Here is a 22,882-nt window from a genome sequence, read left to right as displayed (position 1 = left end):
TGGCTCGCGCTATCGACCGGATGCATGCCCTCCCCGCACGCCCGTACCCCAACTCACCTTTCGCAAATAGCGCGATATTTTGTCGCCATGCTCCCACGGGGTGACCCAACCCTTGGACATGTTGCAGTCCAGAGTGCGCGTTCCGTTCGTCGGCAAACTGAACGACGGGCCGCGGTTGCGCATGGTGTACGCCCGAAATTGGTCCGGCTTTTTGCGGACAATCTTCGAGAATGCTTCCACCAGCACGAACACGGCATCGTACATCAGCGCGGCCTGGGCGGAAATCAGTTCCTTGCCGGCGCCCTGCGACGTCGTCGGATCGAGCCGCTTCCAACCGTCGAGGAATTCCTTCACGTACTTTTTGCTAGTGTCCACAATCCGGAAGCCGGTGATATTGATCGCACCGTACTCGATCACTTCGCTCTCCCAGCGGTCATCCATCACCTGGAATGAAAGAAACGAAACGGAAACGTGTGTCGATGAAATGGAAAGAAATTTTGGTTTGGAAGGAACAATGTGCGTAACTAAAACGGTTCGTTTCGAAATTCGAACCCGGAACTACGCTAGTTTTAAAGTGAGTGATATTAGCCACTTCGCTGCTAAACGCTCCTGATTGTATATTACAAGGTTGGCTATAAATCACGTACCTATAAATAGATACAATCTACAAGACAGGAATGATATTTCCTGAAAACCCTCAACCAACAAAATAGCAACGAAAAGCAGACGGTGGTGGACTGAATGTTGCTCTCGATGGCATGATGCATGGGTTTCCTGGCAACAAAAGAGGAAGAACCTGCCGATTTGTTTCGCGTCGATATTTCATTTGTTGGTTCATCAGAGTTATTGATTAGAGGTCTTCCATCTTTTCTTTTGTGGTTTGATTGCCATATGCTGGGCTTAACGAGAAGAGGTCTGCCCGTCGTCTTCGTCGTCGTCGTTGTTCGTCGATGGTTTAACAGAAATTCCAATGCTCATTCATCATGCCAGCCGGCCGGTTCCATCATTGAAAGTTATTACAAACTGAATTCGCTTCTTGTCGTCGGTCGTAGAATGGTAGGTACCGGTTCCGATGTGCACTGGTAGTTAGCAGTTTTCCATTGCAGCAAAAACTTTTGCAACACATTGTAATCTGACCATATTTACTGTTAGCAGGAGAACAGAGAACTTTTGTCGAACAAAGTTGTACGGAAAACTCTGTTTACACGTTTGAACATTATTATAAACCGGGGTTGGGTGTTGCTCCGTGACTGGAATTCGGACTAGATATTGGTTTACTTTTTCCCGGAACTGGGGAAGGGTGACTCTGGCGGGGTTCATAAGAAAGGGTTGCATTTTTGCTTGACGACGGAAGCTATTAAGTTCTGTGTTTTAATTAATATGCATTCTTTTTGTAACGTTCAAATAAGCGTGTAGAGCTAAATGAGTTCTGTTGAACTGTGGGTAACAAGAATGCATGAATAAATAGAAATTGAAAGTATTATAAAAGTTGCTGGCAAATAAGTGGTCTTTTCAACATATTTTCTGGATGACTGACTGACTGACTGACTGACTGACTGACTGACTGACTGACTGACTGACTGACTGACTGACTGACTGACTGACTGACTGACTGACTGACTGACTGACTGACTGACTGACTGACTGACTGACTGACTGACTGACTGACTGACTGACTGACTGACTGACTGACTGACTGACTGACTGACTGACTGACTGACTGACTGACTGACTGACTGACTGACTGACTGACTGACTGACTGACTGACTGACTGACTGACTGACTGACTGACTGACTGACTGACTGACTGACTGACTGACTGACTGACTGACTGACTGACTGACTGACTGACTGACTGACTGACTGACTGACTGACTGACTGACTGACTGACTGACTGACTGACTGACTGACTGACTGACTGACTGACTGACTGACTGACTGACTGACTGACTGACTGACTGACTGACTGACTGACTGACTGACTGACTGACTGACTGACTGACTGACTGACTGACTGACTGACTGACTGACTGACTGACTGACTGACTGACTGACTGACTGACTGACTGACTGACTGACTGACTGACTGACTGACTGACTGACTGACTGACTGACTGACTGACTGACTGACTGACTGACTGACTGACTGACTGACTGACTGACTGACTGACTGACTGACTGACTGACTGACTGACTGACTGACTGACTGACTGACTGACTGACTGACTGACTGACTGACTGACTGACTGACTGACTGACTGACTGACTGACTGACTGACTGACTGACTGACTGACTGACTGACTGACTGACTGACTGACTGACTGACTGACTGACTGACTGACTGACTGACTGACTGACTGACTGACTGACTGACTGACTGACTGACTGACTGACTGACTGACTGACTGACTGACTGACTGACTGACTGACTGACTGACTGACTGACTGACTGACTGACTGACTGACTGACTGACTGACTGACTGACTGACTGACTGACTGACTGACTGACTGACTGACTGACTGACTGACTGACTGACTGACTGACTGACTGACTGACTGACTGACTGACTGACTGACTGACTGACTGACTGACTGACTGACTGACTGACTGACTGACTGACTGACTGACTGACTGACTGACTGACTGACTGACTGACTGACTGACTGACTGACTGACTGACTGACTGACTGACTGACTGACTGACTGACTGACTGACTGACTGACTGACTGACTGACTGACTGACTGACTGACTGACTGACTGACTGACTGACTGACTGACTGACTGACTGACTGACTGACTGACTGACTGACTGACTGACTGACTGACTGACTGACTGACTGACTGACTGACTGACTGACTGACTGACTGACTGACTGACTGACTGACTGACTGACTGACTGACTGACTGACTGACTGACTGACTGACTGACTGACTGACTGACTGACTGACTGACTGACTGACTGACTGACTGACTGACTGACTGACTGACTGACTGACTGACTGACTGACTGACTGACTGACTGACTGACTGACTGACTGACTGACTGACTGACTGACTGACTGACTGACTGACTGACTGACTGACTGACTGACTGACTGACTGACTGACTGACTGACTGACTGACTGACTGACTGACTGACTGACTGACTGACTGACTGACTGACTGACTGACTGACTGACTGACTGACTGACTGACTGACTGACTGACTGACTGACTGACTGACTGACTGACTGACTGACTGACTGACTGACTGACTGACTGACTGACTGACTGACTGACTGACTGACTGACTGACTGACTGACTGACTGACTGACTGACTGACTGACTGACTGACTGACTGACTGACTGACTGACTGACTGACTGACTGACTGACTGACTGACTGACTGACTGACTGACTGACTGACTGACTGACTGACTGACTGACTGACTGACTGACTGACTGACTGACTGACTGACTGACTGACTGACTGACTGACTGACTGACTGACTGACTGACTGACTGACTGACTGACTGACTGACTGACTGACTGACTGACTGACTGACTGACTGACTGACTGACTGACTGACTGACTGACTGACTGACTGACTGACTGACTGACTGACTGACTGACTGACTGACTGACTGACTGACTGACTGACTGACTGACTGACTGACTGACTGACTGACTGACTGACTGACTGACTGACTGACTGACTGACTGACTGACTGACTGACTGACTGACTGACTGACTGACTGACTGACTGACTGACTGACTGACTGACTGACTGACTGACTGACTGACTGACTGACTGACTGACTGACTGACTGACTGACTGACTGACTGACTGACTGACTGACTGACTGACTGACTGACTGACTGACTGACTGACTGACTGACTGACTGACTGACTGACTGACTGACTGACTGACTGACTGACTGACTGACTGACTGACTGACTGACTGACTGACTGACTGACTGACTGACTGACTGACTGACTGACTGACTGACTGACTGACTGACTGACTGACTGACTGACTGACTGACTGACTGACTGACTGACTGACTGACTGACTGACTGACTGACTGACTGACTGACTGACTGACTGACTGACTGACTGACTGACTGACTGACTGACTGACTGACTGACTGACTGACTGACTGACTGACTGACTGACTGACTGACTGACTGACTGACTGACTGACTGACTGACTGACTGACTGACTGACTGACTGACTGACTGACTGACTGACTGACTGACTGACTGACTGACTGACTGACTGACTGACTGACTGACTGACTGACTGACTGACTGACTGACTGACTGACTGACTGACTGACTGACTGACTGACTGACTGACTGACTGACTGACTGACTGACTGACTGACTGACTGACTGACTGACTGACTGACTGACTGACTGACTGACTGACTGACTGACTGACTGACTGACTGACTGACTGACTGACTGACTGACTGACTGACTGACTGACTGACTGACTGACTGACTGACTGACTGACTGACTGACTGACTGACTGACTGACTGACTGACTGACTGACTGACTGACTGACTGACTGACTGACTGACTGACTGACTGACTGACTGACTGACTGACTGACTGACTGACTGACTGACTGACTGACTGACTGACTGACTGACTGACTGACTGACTGACTGACTGACTGACTGACTGACTGACTGACTGACTGACTGACTGACTGACTGACTGACTGACTGACTGACTGACTGACTGACTGACTGACTGACTGACTGACTGACTGACTGACTGACTGACTGACTGACTGACTGACTGACTGACTGACTGACTGACTGACTGACTGACTGACTGACTGACTGACTGACTGACTGACTGACTGACTGACTGACTGACTGACTGACTGACTGACTGACTGACTGACTGACTGACTGACTGACTGACTGACTGACTGACTGACTGACTGACTGACTGACTGACTGACTGACTGACTGACTGACTGACTGACTGACTGACTGACTGACTGACTGACTGACTGACTGACTGACTGACTGACTGACTGACTGACTGACTGACTGACTGACTGACTGACTGACTGACTGACTGACTGACTGACTGACTGACTGACTGACTGACTGACTGACTGACTGACTGACTGACTGACTGACTGACTGACTGACTGACTGACTGACTGACTGACTGACTGACTGACTGACTGACTGACTGACTGACTGACTGACTGACTGACTGACTGACTGACTGACTGACTGACTGACTGACTGACTGACTGACTGACTGACTGACTGACTGACTGACTGACTGACTGACTGACTGACTGACTGACTGACTGACTGACTGACTGACTGACTGACTGACTGACTGACTGACTGACTGACTGACTGACTGACTGACTGACTGACTGACTGACTGACTGACTGACTGACTGACTGACTGACTGACTGACTGACTGACTGACTGACTGACTGACTGACTGACTGACTGACTGACTGACTGACTGACTGACTGACTGACTGACTGACTGACTGACTGACTGACTGACTGACTGACTGACTGACTGACTGACTGACTGACTGACTGACTGACTGACTGACTGACTGACTGACTGACTGACTGATTGGCTGACTGACTCACTGACTCACTGACTCACTGACTCATTTGACTGACTGGCTGACTGACTCACTGACTCACTGACTGACTGATTGACTGACTGGCTGACGTTTCTCGTTCATTTTAACATCTAGCTTTCTGGAACCTTGTCTTTTTGTCTTTTATTAGCGATTTGTAGTCATTTTTACCATCTTTTGAGGTATTGTTGGTTGCTTTCATTGGTGTCTTATTGCCTTCATTTCTAGCCTTTTTTGATTTCTCTTCTCGCAGTTTTGACGTTTTTTAATCGTCTCTTCGCCGCCTTTTCGCCTTTTATTTGCTTTCATTTTGCAGTTTTTCTCGCTTCCTTGGACTTTAGAGGCGTCTTTTTATTGTATTTTACCGTCTTTCGATTTTTTCTTCGTCAACGTCGCCTAATTGTCATCACATCGCTGTTTTGTCGTCACCTCGTCACTGTCCTTTTATCGTCTATAAAATGCTATCAGTTTGTCGTTCTTATGTAGTCTTTATGTCATCTCTTTTTTATCATTTCGACGCCGTTTGACGTCTTTTTTGTCATCTTTTTGTTGTATTTCGGTCGTTTCTCGCCTGTAGCTTTCTTTGTTATGGTCTTTTTGCTATCTTTTCGTCGGTTCATCGTTTAGTGACGTCTGTTTTCGATATGGATCGTTTGAATGCGAACTTTTTTTTTGTTTGTTGTCTTTTCTGTTACTGTTTTGAGTTCTTGCCATCGTCAATTTGTCCTCTTTTCTTCGTTTTGTTTTTGTTTTTTTTTGTTTTTGTTGTGTTTGTTTTTTGTCGTCGTTTCGACATTTTTGTTGTCTTTTCGTCACTTTTTGTCATTTTTCGTTATCCTGTTTATTTTGTTTTTACTGTCTTTTCGTCGTGTTTCTTTTGTATATTCGGCATCTTTACGTCTTTTTCTTAGTGGTGTTTTGATTTTTTCTCTGTCGGTGTTTTGGCATCTTTTTATCTTTTCAATGCATTTTCGTCACTATTACATCGTCTTTTCGTTATCTCGTCATTGCTTTTCCTCGTATTTTATTTATCTTTTCATTACCTTTTTATTGTGTTTTCTCAAGGATGTTATATTCAACAATGTTTGACGATCGTGAAGAGTAAACCTAATTAGGCCATTACAATTATTTAAAAAAGTTTTTGTCCCTCCGGTGTTGGACCTCTGAAGGGGGGGGGGGGGCGAAAAAAAACAAAGAGAATTTTTTAATCGAGCAAAAAAAATGGATTTTAGGCATTTTTACTTAAAGTTTAAACGCGCAAACCAAATCTATTCTTGCTTTTAATATATACGTTATCATTTTCCATGCAAAAATCTACGAAAAAAAGACAAAAACAAAAGAAAATTTTTTTGGCCCATTTTCGGAAATTCCACTGTTTGAATTCTCATTTCTATTTCGTGCTAGAAGTGCTAACTCAACTCGTACACTAATTTTTCAAGCTTTTCAAGCTATAGAGCCCACAGACAATTGATTTTATAAAAAAAATAAACTCATGCCCTACAAATTATTTTTTTGCCCCCCGATTTTTCAAGCCAATTTCCAAGGGGGGGGGGGGGTCTGACAAAAACTTTGAAAATGATTTGCAATGGCCTTAATACAAATCGAACAAGGATGCCGGGTACCTGACTATAAGGAACAAGCTTGTTTACCTAATTTTCCGCTCTTTCTCCTTCACGCCTTGTCCCGTTCTGTTTGGTTACTATCAACTAGAAATAGGCGAACGGCTCACGAGCCGTTCAAATGAACCGGTTCACAAAAGAGAGCGTTCAAACGAACGGCTCTTGAAAAAGAACCACGGTTCCTCAAACGCACCCGAAGGTGACACGAAGTTTGGTTCGGGAATCGTAATTTACCAAACTGTTAACCCGCCGAACAGCGAACTGTGAGCCCTGAGCCGCTCATTTAAATCGGTTCGCAGCAGCAAATGAACGGTTCGGAGCCGCTCACACAAAAGAGCCGTTTTTCCCACCTCTACTATCAACACCATTGTTTTTGTTTCATTACTTTGTTCTACCGCCCTTTCGTCGATCGTAAAAAGCTATCGTTATAAAAAATTATTAAGATTACAATTAAATTTTCAAAAGCGAGAAAAGCTAATTTACACTTCTGCTGCACGTTGTCTGCTGCATTTTCAATGTTCAAACTGATGTCTGTACCAGTAAATAGTTTCTCACAGCTTATAGTTAATCCTCTAACGGGTAAGACCGTCTGTAGACGGCCTTCGCTTTTGGAGCTCCAGAGGCGCATGCAAAATTTGTTTTTAATTGGCAACACAAAAAAGGTGTTCAGAACAGATTTCTTGACATTTTGATACTAATATCATAACATTCTGATCATGCATTCAAAAGTTATCATCTTTCAAAAACAAAAGTTCCGAAAAATTCGGAAAATAATTAATGCGCAAATATTCCCTTTTTACTTTTGAAGGAAAAGGACATCTAGAACAAAATGATTGACCTAAAAAATGTTTCTATGAGTAAATTTCATGCATTATTTCAATTTTGTAATATATCTGAATTGAAAAAACATCTGGGCAGAGCGTTAGACATGAAAAAAGAAAAAGAGAAATTGGACTTTTTCTTACCTGGCGCTCCTCCAGATAATTATTTTTGCATGAAAATTAAAACTTAAGGGTTTTTTGTGTGTACTTTCATGATAAAATAGTCACCAGCTTGATTGCAACGTTCTTACGGTGTTGCCCGTTAGAGGGTTAATGGTCGGAGTCGATGCATAGAAAATTGTCCAATCGATTAACACAAAACTATTCAAAATCGATAAGGAAATCGCGAGTTATTAGCGCTCAAAATTGGAAAACTTTTCATTTTTAGATTTATTCGAATGACAGCCCGCCTTCTCGTGACGCATAGTCCTACGTCAATATGTATTTCCATATATTAATATTCAAAATTAATTCAAAGTAGAATTATTTTGTTACAATGATAACTTCCTAGAAATGCTCACCGAAAACATCGAATAATTCAAACAAGCGGAGATATTTTATTGCCGCCAGCCCCCATGAACTGCGATAGATAAACTCGAAGTGATACAAAAGAGCTTCATCTGTGTTTCCCGAAATCACTATAAATTGGCGAATATATCATTTCCCAAGTTATGAAAAATAGTCCTCAATCGATATGGCACGAAATTCGTGTTCGTGTCGATGGTTCCAGCATAGCAGCAGCGTTCCAAAAAGCGATAGCAATTGCCGGAAACATGACCGATGAAACGCTGTTGGCTGTTCGACCGGCTGCTGCTGGCAAGGCATGGGCTCGCGGGCGGGCGGCACAGGGGGAGAGAGCGTGTGAAGAACCGGACATAAATTCCCACAACCGCATCCATTCGCAGAGAGGACACACTTCATTCCACGACGCCGGATATGGAACGAAAGTTGTTCCTTTCTTGGTGGTCAGTGAGCTGTACTGAGCCGAAGCCAGCTAAACGCCAGTGTACGTATAGAATATTCAGGCCATCGCTGATCCTTCCTGTGAATAGTGAATCAAACAGGATGAAAAGGGGTGGCGAATAGAGAGTGGAGTCGAAAAGAAAAAATCAGCACACTTTTATACTGGCACAGAATTTCTTCGCTCGGAAAAACCACACAATTGGAAAACAGTTCTCGGGGCAAAGCGCAGGAAGGATTTGTGGTCGGCCAGCCAGTGAACATATATGGCTGTGCATTCGGTCAGAGCTTTGACGATCTTGTGCCGCTTCATACTTTCGTACTGGCACTGCATACCGGCACTACACCGGGTACTGTCCGAGAGCCCGAAAGCGGAAGGGAACGGCGCAATTTATGAAATGAATTTGAACGAATTATGCAGATGACTGAGCTGCAATGTGGGGAACATGTAGATTCCGGGCTCTCAAGATTCGGGCTTTCTCTTATCGAGACTTCGCAGTACGACCGACGGGGGATGGGTCCTGTGGTGCAGTACGGGATAAGCGAGGTAGAACTTTGGCCAAACAGGAAAAAAAATGATTTGGATCTGCAGCATAACTTGCACCCGGTGAGCGATGCCACTACCTACTGCTGTAGCTCAAATAGCAAGTTGCACAAATAGGTACCGAAAAGTTTAATTGAATCTTGTAGGCGTTGATTACATATTTAGTTTTGAAAGTAGTATTTCTCGTTTTTACTCTCAAGGTTATCTGTAAAATCCTTGAAAATTATACAAAGATTGTTAAATCCAATTTCAATTTAAAAAAACTACCAGAGTTTGGACTTTTAAATTTTTTGATCTTTATTCATTGCCTCTAAATATTAATGATTAGCAGATTAGCCAATACTTTTCGAACAAAACTGAAAAATGGTCGCTTGATTGCACTCAATTGATGAAATATCATATCCGAACATGATAGATAATGATAAATGTCGGATTAGTGGGTAACATTTATGCGTAAGCACAACTATTGTGGCCGGTTTGCCATTTAATATTCGTGTCGACGTCAGGAAAGGAAATTGCCCTCTACGTTCGCAGATTTAGGTCGGGGTGCGATGAATGATAAGCTATGATGGAATGCGGCTAACCGCAAGCCATATTTCTATTGTGTAAAGCAATGTAAGGCATCATCGATATTCGGTAAATTTTGCAACCGAGCACAGCCATGTAACAGTATGTAGGATTGCTATTGCTATTTTACTAACTTTAGCATTGCAATGTGGACGGTTGCCCTCGACAGCAAAGGTGATTGATCGACGTGTTGCCTATTTATTGTTTGTAAAATAGGTTTAATTTCAAAACTTGTATTGCAATAACAATTATCAAGTTTTTATTATCATTGTGGCAATAAATTTCTAGAATAATAGCTGTCCATCATTTCGTTAGCAATAGTGCATTCGTTGATCTCTAGAAAGGATCAACGATCCATTGAAAAATTCGCTTGACGTATCACTAGCTAACTATTTGCTCACACCCACACTCACACTTACAAGCGAGGGTGAATGTCAGCAATGGTGTTCCCACCGGACTATCATGTCAGAGTTGAATGAATTTGTAACTAAACCGTATGTTATGTATGTCGACTGATATGCTTCAGTCGCTGGCTGGTTGCATAGTTATAGTATCTACCAGCCAGCCAGCCAGTCGGACTCCCACTCCATGGCTGCTGCCGGCTAAGAATCCATGTTTAATCTCTTGCTACGGCCACATCGACATCGGTTCCTTCGAGCTAATCCGGACAGGATAAACCCGGTGGAATAGGAGACCGGTTTCAACAATTTATAGAATTGGATTGTCTCTGCATTCCGCCAGCTGGTTCCTTTCTTCCGTTCCCCCGCTCCGGGTGGAGTAACGATAAGCCACAGGATAGGACAAGCTTCTGCCGTCTATCTGTATTTCATTCTTTGAAGAGCAAAACAGATTGCTGCTACTCGTTAGGTAGCTACGTATCGTTTTGTGCGATAAACTATTTAAAGTGATGCATAATTTAGGACCTAATTTGCTGAAACTGATATTTTGAGCTTAAGCAAAACTAATTACAGAGAATAATGGTTTTGATAGGAGAATTGTTTTTGATCCCCATCAAATTGCAACTGTCTTTGAATGCATATAATATTAAAGGTATGGAAGATCGAAAAATAACTTTTGCATCGAAAACAATTAATATCAAAACTGGGAATTCGAATGAATTCATGAGAGAACCGGCTTTCGCATACGAAGAAACAAATTTTGCTATGAAAACGATGTTCACGTTAAAGGATAGATAGTTAAAGGAGCTTTTCGGAATTTCTAGTTCCAGGATTGATAAGGATACTGCGCTGAACGGAGTATCTAGTTCCGTCATATCTCGATCCGGCTATCGCATTCAGGCGGAATCTGGGAAGCCGGAGTCAAATTGTTTAAGTTGTATTTCTATTGCATCATAGACAATCGCTTGTTCAGTATGGGCCAACGCCACAGAGCCGTTTCCCGGACTGCAACCCGTCCTAAATTTGGTCCTTTCAATCCTTTCTTACTTTACCAATGATCACTCTTGCTCCTAACCACTTCCAGTTTAAAGTTAAATTGATTTTAACGCTGCAGGAGTTGAAAAAGGAAGTCCAAGACTTCTAAAGCTGCTAGTATGTAGAATATCTCAACCTTTTCAGGCTGTTGAGACAAATTGACGGGATCGCAGAGTGGATGAATTTAGGTGATTCGAGAGTTATCTAAACCTCCAACTAGTGGTACAAATGGGTAGCTACGATAATTGAAATAGTTCCAATTGATTCTGACCAAGACGATCAGATCCAGTAATTGAACGAAAGGAGGCATTCACAACACAATTTGACAACCATCTCGATCCAAGCAAACAAAAAAACCCTACTACTTAACTACTCTATCCTTCTCTTTAGCCCTTTAGCCCATCTAAAATTTTCGATAATCATCCGTAATAATCTTAAATATGGTTTACTAATTTCAATAAAGATTTGTCATGTAAATTTCGTCGCGATTTTATGTAGATTTTTACTACGAAACTCAGGTTGATTTTGTTGAATTCGTTAAAACAAACCTTTCAACATACACTTTATTCTATGTTGAGAAGCAAGGGAGAGACAGGATTGCAGCGCTCAGATGGGGTGCTCGACGTTAGGCAAAATTTACAAGACTTCACATTCCTATGAATATACACTTGAACCAATCGTCGCTCCGTCACAATACAATGAAAACCGATGCCTCACCTGCAGTACTATTTCAGAAAAATAGTAGGGTATTGTCGTTATCGTCGGGCCACTGTTATGGTCGGGCCATCACGATTTTACAGTTTTAGTAACTCATGATATCTATGATACAACCATTGTAAAACTTCTTACTGTGATAGCTAACTTTTCACAATAGTGTGAGTTTCAATCGTGTATTCAAAACACCCATATTGAATTCAGTGACTAAATCTTACGAAAAACGTTTTCCAGATGCAATGAACTTTTCTTCAAGAAATGATTCATGAAATTCAATTATCGAGATAAATTTTTAAAATGTATGAAGTGTGTTGTGCTGCACACGAAGACTATAGAAAAATCCCCTCTAGTAAGGTGTTTGAGAAGGCTAAGGTGAAATACTAGAAAAGCGCTATTTGTAAAGGTCGGGCCACTTGAGTAGTCATGGTTGGGCCACCATAATTTTAAGCGCAGAAGGGCAATAATCACTAGAGAATGTCAGTCACGTACAATGTGATGAAAAAAAGCGAAATTAATACGATAAAAACCTAGATTTTTGTTGTTTTTTTCATTGAGTTGTACACTTCGGAAAAGGCGATTGTAGCAATATTGATTTTACAAGATCGCCAAAATTTCGCAAAAATAGGGTATTTGTACCTATATGAGCCATTGTTCACGAAATTCATTCTTGTCATGTCTCTATATAGAATTTCAATATGTATGTCTTAGATTTTCTGCGGTGGCCCAACCTGTACAACATGGCCCGACTATGACAACATTTTTTGTCTTCACGTAAATACCTATAACTTTTTTATTTTTCAAGCAATCAGTTCAAAACTTTTCGGAAATATACCTAATTCTCAGACCTTTGCAACGATGTGTTTAGATTTCCAAAATTTCCTTTGAAGCGAAAGTTATGGGCGAATTCCAAAACGTGGCCCAACCACGACGACATTCCCCTACATTAGACTCAGATCTACAAATAATTCATCAGAGCTGTAACGTGACATTATGGCGCCCTTGGCGAAGATCCAATTAAGCACTCCCTTGCTTTTTAAATCAGTGTTCCTTCTAAGTTTAGTATTTTCGATAAGATTTTAAACCACCAACCAAATTCTGAACCTGGACTAAATTCTGAACCAAATTTTGTGTCAGATTTTGTTCCAAATTTTGTAACAAATTTTGGAACAGTTTTGAACTAGGTTCTGGAGCAGATTCCGGACCACAGTTTTGATCAGACTTTGGACCACATTCTGGACCACTGCTAGATTTAAGACATGGACCAAATTCTGGAGCTGTGTCACATTTAGGTCCACATTTTTTCATTAGATTTTGGATCAGATTTTGAATCAAATTTTGGATCCGATTCTGGAACTGGACCACGTTAAAGGGTGTCCCACATCAAATTGCACCACGGAAGAAACGCTGTAGAAAATTTCATTGGGTTTTTTTTGAAAATTTGAGTAGAAGTAGTTTACAGTGTATTGTTTACACCCTATTTTTATCGCGGTCAGTTTTTCGAATATTTGAAAAAATGGCGTCACCCGAAAAGCAGCGTCGCGGATTTATTTTGCGCAAGCACTTGGAAAATCCTCAACTCTCTCATCATGAATGATGAGACTTTCGTCAAGGCGGACTTCCGGAAGCTTCCGGGACTACTGTACTTCACCGCCCAGCACAAGTTTAATGTTCCAGATGAAATAAGGATACAGAAACTTTCATAGTTTGCCAAGAAATACATGATTTGGACAAGAAATACATCTCATGTGGTAAACGGAATGCGCCGTTCGTGACTACCGGAACTGTAAATGGGTAGATCTACCTCAAGGAGGGTCCACAGAAGCATCTGCTTTCTTTGTCGAAGCAACACGAGGGCCCTACGATCTTCTGGCCGGATCAACCTTCGTACCAATATTCAAAGGACGTATTGGAGTGGTACGAAGCCAACGGAGTCACTTTCGTACCCAAGGACATGAACCCCCCAACGCACCGGAACTTAGGCCCATCGAAGAATACTAGGCTATTATGAAGCAGGCACTACGGAAGCAGCCTAAGGAGGTCATGTCTGAGGAAAACATGAAGAAAAAGTGGATTTCCGTAACAGATGAAGCTGCAACTAGGTAGTACAAAATTTTATGAGTAGAGTTAAGCGTAAGGTGTGAGCATACGGTTATGGTATTGAAGTTGAATGAAACAAATATGCCTAATGCTTACTAATGGGTTATATTTTGTTGTTTGAAAGTTTGAAAAGGATCGGTCAATTAGGTAATTTTCTACAGCGTTTCTTACGTGGTGCGATTTGATGCGAGACACCCTTTATAAACATGATTTTGAACCACATTTTTGACTAGATTTTCATGGGCCAGATTTTGTACCTGTAGCGTATTTTGGGCCATAGGTTTTTGATCAGTCTTTAAACCACCAACCAGATTTTGGATCAGGTTTTGATCCAGATTCCGGACCTGGACCATATTTTGTACTTGGACTACATCATGGATATTTTCTTAATTTTTGATTCAGATTTTTTTACAGTTTTGAACTAGACTCCAGGCCAAATTTTGAAGCATATTTTCGATCAGATTTTTGCCTATATTTTGGATCAGATTTTGGACCCAGATTCTGGTCTGGACCACATTCTAAACCTGCATCATATATTGGACCACATGTTTTGTATCATATATCTGCTTTTGGATAAGACTTTAAAATGTGACTTTTGAATTTAAAATGTGGTATTTTTATATGATAGGTTCGATAAGATTCTGCTCCTTGGTCTGGTTTGGGCCACAGTTTTATCAAATTTGGACCACATTGTGGATAATATTTTGGACCATATTTTTTTTAGCAAGTTTTGAACCAGTTTCTGGACCTGAAGAGAAACTACCGGAAGAGTGGATGGAAGATATAGTCTGTGCCATCTACAAAAACGGCGACCGGCTAGATTGCTGTAACTACCGCGGCATTACGTTGGTCAGAGCCGCCTGCAAGGTGCTCTGCCAGATTTTGTTGCCGGCTGCCTGGTCTCAAAACCGCGGTTTTGGGCAGACGACGGAGCCACACGGCCTAGCTAATAGGTAAGCCTAATAAGTTATTTTAATTATTTTTTTAAATTTTTGGAACCTCAAAGGATGCTACTCTATTCCATACGAAGGACTGCTGGGAGATTGTTCTATTTTTACCATATATACCACATTTCATCTTAATATCATATTATTAACAGTATTATTATTGATATCATAAATGTGGAAGGCTGAATGATGGAGTGGATTGCCAATCTGAATCCCGTGGCCCCTACTACTACTACTTTAAGCGGCAGCCTAAACAATATTCAGGAATTACGTTGAAATTATATTTTTTCGAGACAAGATTTTTATACCAGTTGATAGAATAATATTTATTGAACATCGGCGTGTGTTTTGGTCTTAATGAAACGCTACTGAATTTGAGTATTTGAGTTATAGTCGCGAGAAATGATGAAGTCGCTGCGGCTAAATTGGGCCCATTTTCTATAGTGGCGTCTGTGTTTTTTAAATCCGACCGACCGAAATACCCTGTACAGGGATTAGATGCTTTTCAAAAACAGATCAAAATAGAGACCGATTGATAACTTATCGGTATTGCCTAGATACCGGCTCATTGAAGATAACTAGTTTTGCAGTGACAACAGCTTGCTGCTGGCACTAGTGTATTATTGAATCGTACATATACATTAGCACCAGAAGCAAGTGGTTGTCACTCACTGTCACTGTCAACACGATAAAAGAGTTTCAGGCGCAACTGCATCATATCTTTGTAGTAGTGTAAATAAAGCACCATATGCTGAAATTAAAAGCAAAATGCTGCAGATTGCTAGTGAATGAAAATTGATTTATATTTTCATATCAGAGGGGAATTTTTGTATTCTTCCTTGATGAAAAGAAGTAGAATTGTTCTAAGACATCATATTCACAGCTGTTTAGTTGCTAGAATAAGTAAACGTGATCGCAATTATGTATTTCAATTGTGTGCAAACCATCATCAAGAGCGGATACGCGTAAGCGATTGCTGCTAGTTTTTTAGCCTGATTACGTGCCAGTGGAAAAACAGTGGTTTTGATGTTTATTGAATAAAATTTAGCAAATTACTTACATTTTTATGAAAATAGTTATAACACATTAAAGCTTATAAGTGCTTCATTCGTTTCAGTATTGTTATATAGCGGCAAAATTTTTATTTGGGAATTCGCAGCAAAAAAAGGTAATGTATGTCGAATTTAGTAGCGTGCTGGAAATACCCTCCCGTACCCTAGCAAGGAAACTTGTAGAGCAGTAGCAAGCGGGCTTTCTGAGAGTCCGTGCTACAATGGATTAAATTTACACTCTCCAACAAATCCAAGTGTCGAGAGTACAACGTGCCCATGCATAATATTTTCTTGGATTTCAAGGCAGCATGCGATACAATTGAGCGCGAACAGCTATAGCAAATAATGCACGAGAACGGTCAGAATAAAAACGGAGGCTAGAAGGATTGGGATGCAAATCAATGCGTCGAAAACGAAATATATGGTAGGAAGAGGCTGCAAAGAAAGTAACGTTCGCTATCGCTATCGAGAGTCACTATTGACGGCGATGAACTGAAAGCGATTGATGAACTCATATAGTTAGAATTTCTGGTCATCTCTGGTCTGGCGTAAAGAGATTCAACGACGCATTCAAGCTCCAGTGACTTCCAAGTCGAGCCTACTTTTCCCTCCACAACACGCTTCAATCAAGGAGCATACGCAGCCGCACAAAGCTGACGATATAGAGGAACTGGGGATAAAATGAACAGCTTTAGCTATTTCGCCACTTGCTCCTTCAGGAACCAACCAAATACTGAATGCATTACATAAATTGAATGTTGGATTCATATTCCACGTAGAAAAATGTAAATATATTTGAAAAAGGACGATTCGTCATGGAAATTCCTTTATTTTCAAAAGCGTCACATTCGAGCCAGATTATTTTTCATGAGGGTAAAATGAACATGCAGTGGGGGCAAAATGAACGTGTCATAGAAAACTAAGGTTAGCATAAAGTTTTGATAAATTAGACATTATTTTACATTTTTATTTTCCTTTCGTTTCAATATTTTGTTTTTTTATATGTTTTTGTGTCATTGTAACATTATTTGCATTATTTTTATATTACTGTCTATTGGTTTTCTATGATTTTTTTTTATTATTTTTATCATTTTTATTTGTGTCTTTTTAGTATCATTTTGGTGTCATCCATCATTTCACTGCCGCTTCAGTGTCGTTTTACGCCATAGCTCATAATATTTATTTTTGTCACATACAGTCTGTTTAGCAGTCTATAAATTAAATAAACCGTTTACTTTTATTTTAAATTGTGATCCATTAATGGCCTCAAAGATTAGGAATCGTGTTTATTTAAAGTTTCATGCTAATGTTTACCAATATTTGAAAAGATAAAATAAATGTTTCGTTACAGTCCTAGTACATAGAAACTTTCTGCACACAAACGGTCACCAGTAAAGTAATTATTTCCCTTTTTAACGATAAATGGTCTAATCGGAAGATATGCATTCAAAACGAATAGAAAACATTCTTCAACATATACGCAACACACACACACAAACACTCACCAGTCCGCTCAGCAGATAGTGATAGGTACGCTTGCCCAGCGTGATATCGCGCACGTGGCTGACCACGATGTCCTTCGCCAGATCGGTACTGCAGTCCAGAACAATGTGCTTCCGGGACCACCGGTTCAGCTCCTCAATTGTTCGCAGAAACTCAATGGCATCGCTGACATTCGCTATCCGTTTCACCGTTTCCACGTGAAAGGTTTCGTTACCTGGCCGCAGGCCCTGGTAGATCTGTTGCAGTCGCAGCAAACCTGAAAGTGGAAAACAGTAACATTTCATCAGATTCAAAGTCACCAGTTTCTTATGAGTTAATGGTTAAATTGTGTTAAACATTTGGCTTACAGGAAAAAACAGTATACAAATATAGGACCTAATCTCTTTGTGATAAATTTCCGAAAATCTCGAACCTAAAATTGCGCCGCATAATAAAACACTTGTCACTGTTCCATAAAGCGAAAATTTCTCCCGTGTAAGGCGCCTATTCTTATAATAAACTCTCACTCCCCTTGCTCGACCATGATGCCTGGTCGAAAGGACCTGCTGGGAGACGACTGGTCCCCAACAAGACCAGAACAACGAACGGTGCCGTTGCCGAGCTTGTAATAATTCTATTTTTCGGTGATAAGGGTCCTCCGGTGTCTTTCCCGGTACCCGAAGTAGCTTAGACATCCCAGAAACAGGCCCACCACCATGTGATAGACGGGACGATTAAAAGCATATTTTCGGCTCTCTGTTGAGGCATTAACAAATTAACATCGTGCGGATTTGATAAATGGCCTGTCGCCCGGCTGGAACGTTTATTGCATTTTAATTTTCCTACAGGTGGGGTCCTTGTGGGCTGAAATATATGATAGTCACAGTAAATATCGATTCTGTTGCTAAACCTTGCAGATCCTCGAGGCGTTATTCAACAGATCAGCAGTCGAAATGTTTCAATTTTTCACTTTTAGCTGTTATGAAAAATTGATAACAAGTGTCGAATGGTAGTATCATTTTCAACAGAGCAAGCACATTTCTGTTTATTGCTCCATTTGAATCTATTTAACGTCCCAAGTGCCGCGAAATGCCGCTGTCACTGAAAAACAATTTCTCTAGGATTGCGTATCTGATTTCCATTACACTGTGTCGGTTCGGTTGCCACGGATGACAGAAAGTGATCAAGTATAAAGCTCGAATACACTTTAACATTTTTCTATGCACTCATTCCGATGCTGGCTGGCCCGCCCCGGAACGAAATATCCTCAAACCATTAACTATCGCTGCTAAGGATCCGAGAAAGCCGTAGCAGATTCAATTTCCCGATGTTATTCTGTTTCCTCATTTCGAACGATTGGGAAACAGAAACCTCGCAAACAACATAAACGATCGAAAACCAGACTGGCTTACGGTCATACCGGCTTCCTTTACAAAACGTATAATTTCGCTTGATTATATCTGGGTCGAATGGAAAAGAAGAAAAGGAAGAAAAAAAATGCCGGAATGGGAATGACAAGAATGGGCGGAATAAACGATGCTGTTGCGCTATCACATTTTGGCTTCGGTTTCGCCTCGATGAAATTGATGGCTGGCTGGCTGGCTGGCTGGAATGAACCATGGGGGGATAAACGAAACAAACACGGCTTTAAGAGGAGTAATATCCCCGGATATCATCATTGAAATCATAGCCTAGGGGGTTAATGTTTAACCTAGTGGTCCAGCCATGGAAAGACGTTAAGCCTTCGAATGGTTCGTAAAAATATTGGCAAAGCGATGAATCCATACATAAATCTCATTAATTATCAATTTTGCTGAGAACTGGAGATTGCTAGTCAAACAGAGGGTAAATACGTCTTCTGTACGTCGTAATTAATGAGTATAACGGTTCACTCTGGTCGGACTTGTTATTTGTTTCATTTTATCGACTCCTTAAAGTGTAATTTCAGCACAATCAGAACGCTCGGATCGGAGTATAACTGAAATACATACTCGCTTAGATTCCATTCGGGACTAACTTTCTTCGTATTCGAAGCTCTGGCTGTGATAATGACGTTCGTACGTCCTATTTGCAGCAAACTATCAATAAGAACGGAAAATAATTGCATTCGGTCGTAAACTTTGTTCCGTTGTGTAAGTTTGCTTCCGATTTGAAGCTTTGTCAACAAGAGAGATTCGAACGATGTTCGAGATAGGCGAAAGGAAATCTGTATGGAGCCATACAAGAAAAAAAAATTCTATGTGAAGTTTCAGTGTGCATTGGAATGGAATGGAAAAGCATATAAAACCACATGATAGTAGAATAACGATACCATAACTTTCTAAGGATATATTTGCAAGTGCAGCATCTAACTCTATACTGCACTGATGTGATTAAAAATATATAGCTGTGCTGGTCAATCTTTGAAATTTCAATGTTAGCTTTATTTCCGAGGGACGCCTACCTACCTCTGCCTTTCGTTTTTTACCTTTCATTTTTCGTAGTTTGGTTTTTTCGTCTTTAACTTTTTTTTGTTTTTGTTAATATTCTGTCATTTTTTACTGACTTCCTCTTGCCGCTTTTTGTTATCTCTCTAATGTTCTCTCTTTAATCGTTTTTCGTTATTTTTAACACTTGCTTTACTGGTATTTTTACATCGTCTTTTCGTCTCTCTCCAGTGGTTCGTTGTCGTTTTTATTGTGTTTTGTGGTGGTATTTTTATTGTGGCTCTTGATGGCGTCTTTTTGTTGTCATTTTTATTCTTTTCTGATATCTCGTGTCGCTGCTTTGCCATCTTTTTATGGTTTCTTCATCGTTTTTTCTGCTTCTTGTGGGTCATTAAAGTTTATTCGACGGTTTTTAATCGCACTTTTGTTGTTTTTCATCTTTTTGTCATAGGTCACAGTCTTTTCAGTTTACTTGCCATCACTTTTTCTTCATCTTTCCGTCTTGTTTTCACCGCCTCTTCGTCGTTTATTGGTTGACTTTTTATCATCTTATTTTTGTTTTTCGCGTGCCCTTTCGTCCTTTTTGTTATCTCTTTGTTGTCTTCTCTTCGTATTGATAATCTTTTACTTATAACCATTTTGCCATGCCATACGATGATTATCGCTTGTTTGCTGGTCGTGTCTTGATGTCTGTTTTTGGCGTCCTTTGTTGCGTTTTTCGGCAGTTTTTTGTCATTTTTGACGATTTTTTTGTGGTCGTTTTGGCGTCTTTTAATCGTCAGTTGTCTTCTCTTCGTTTTGCGTGTGTCATTGCCTTTTGTCGTCTTTTCGCTGTTGGTTTTTGTTGCTTTTTTGTCACTTTTTTGCCATTATTTATTCGTCATCCAGTTTGTTGTCCAGACAATCAAAATTTTGTCTTTTTACTGCCTATAAGCCGTTCTTTTCGTTCGTCGTATTTTTGTCGTCTGCTTTTGCATGTTTTGTAGCGTTTTTGACGCTCGTTAAACGTGTTTTGTCGCTTTTGTTATGGACGTCGTTTCGTCGTCATTTTGTCGTCTTTGCTTCGTTTTTTGTGTCATATTTTCGTAGCCTTTTGTCGTTATTTCGCCATAGTTTTTGTATTCTTTTAGTTACCGTATCGCCATTTTTCGATGTCCAGTTTGTTGTCAAGACAACAAGACTGTTGTTTTTTACTGCCTTTCAGTCATTCTTTCATCGTCTTGCTATCATATATTCGTGAACTTTTATCGTCCTTTTCTGCATTCTTTTACACCTGGACGTTTGGACGTTTTTTGTCGCTAGTTTTGCGTCTTTTCGAAATGTTTTCGTCCTATTTTTAATCATCAGTCGTTTATTTTTCATCATCTTTTCACCAAAATGTTCATCATTATTTCGTCTACTTTCCATCGTTTTTTGCATCCTCTTCGTAGTCTTTTTGTCATCTACAGTAATGTTCCGATTTTATCAGCCCCATGTTGAATTTTGGGCTGACAAAATGGGGAAACTGACAAAATCGGGAATTTTTTTTTTCAAAAATTATATCAAAATTTAAGACTTAAGACCTTGCAATATCGAAGATTTTTACTAAAAATTAAATTTTAACCCTGAATTGGTCAACCGAAAGCTTAATGAACCGGGCACAGCACACTAGTCCAGAACCTTTTTTGGTGCACATTAGCTTTCAGTGGAAAAACTTGGTTTTAGGTTTATGGAACCTTTGGAATAGTTTCTGAAAATTAAAAGTGCTATCGTCCAGCGGAATTCAAATTTTGATTTATCCCCCTAAAAGTGCAATGAAAAATTTTTTTTTCAGTTTCAATATAACACATTGATGTACTCTGCAAAGCTTTACAACATATTATTACAAGAAATTTGGCTGAAGACAGTAACCTTCTATCTCTTCAGCAAAGATAGAAAACTTCTATTTCTATACTTGAAAAATCGTTAAAATCAGTTTTTCTGTTCTAGCTGTTTTTGTAGTGGTTGTATGACTTTTCCCTGTTTTATAAAGTTGTACAAATAGTAAAAATACACAATATTGCTCAATATTGTATACCTCTATTTTTGCTTGTTTAGGAATTGTGGAACTTTTACTATAAAAATTCCTCGAATTACTCGCAAGAAGCATCATTTTATTCAAAAACTCTCCCCAGAGAATCAAAATAGTTTCAAACGGATTGAAAAGTTTTATATATCATATTGAAATGCACAAAAGTTAAACAAATTAAATCAATGGGCTGACAAAATTGGGATAAAAAGCTGATAAAATCGGGGGTAGACAAAATAGGTGGTAGACAAAATCGGGATCTGACAAATCGGAACATTACTGTATTTGCTGTCTGTTCGTAGTCTTTTCGTCATCTTACTATTATCTCCTCGACGTCTTTCGGTCGTCTTTTCATGTTTTTATTCCAATTGTGCCGTTGTATTTTTGTCTTCTGTTTTTTTTTGTTTTTTGATCTCAGATTTTGGTATTCTTTGTCGTTTTTTATCAACCGCTTTTGAGTGCTTTTTGTCGTTTTTTGGTATATTGGTGTCTTTTTATGGTTATTTTGTCGTCTTTTTCCGTTTATTGTGTTATC

The 22,882-nt window shown here is 40.8% G+C and overlaps 1 protein-coding gene across 1 annotated transcript in view; it reads right to left on the bottom strand.

Moving 5' to 3' along the window:
- LOC128738853 (glutamate receptor 1-like) overlaps positions 1 to 22,882 on the bottom strand; it is a 136,201-nt gene that overhangs the window by 18,729 nt on the left and 94,590 nt on the right. Inside the window, exons 3-4 of the mRNA XM_053834297.1 lie at positions 17,898 to 18,151; positions 58 to 444 (exon numbers count right to left, since the gene is read on the bottom strand). Coding sequence (XP_053690272.1) covers positions 58 to 444; positions 17,898 to 18,151 — 641 coding nt within the window. The remainder of the gene's footprint in view (positions 1 to 57; positions 445 to 17,897; positions 18,152 to 22,882) is intronic.

The sequence above is a fragment of the Sabethes cyaneus genome, chromosome 2 (genome assembly GCF_943734655.1).
Source record: "Sabethes cyaneus chromosome 2, idSabCyanKW18_F2, whole genome shotgun sequence".
NCBI lineage: Eukaryota > Metazoa > Arthropoda > Insecta > Diptera > Culicidae > Sabethes > Sabethes cyaneus.
The sequence above is the reverse complement of the archived record's forward strand: the minus strand, read 5'-3'. Positions and strand labels throughout refer to the sequence as shown.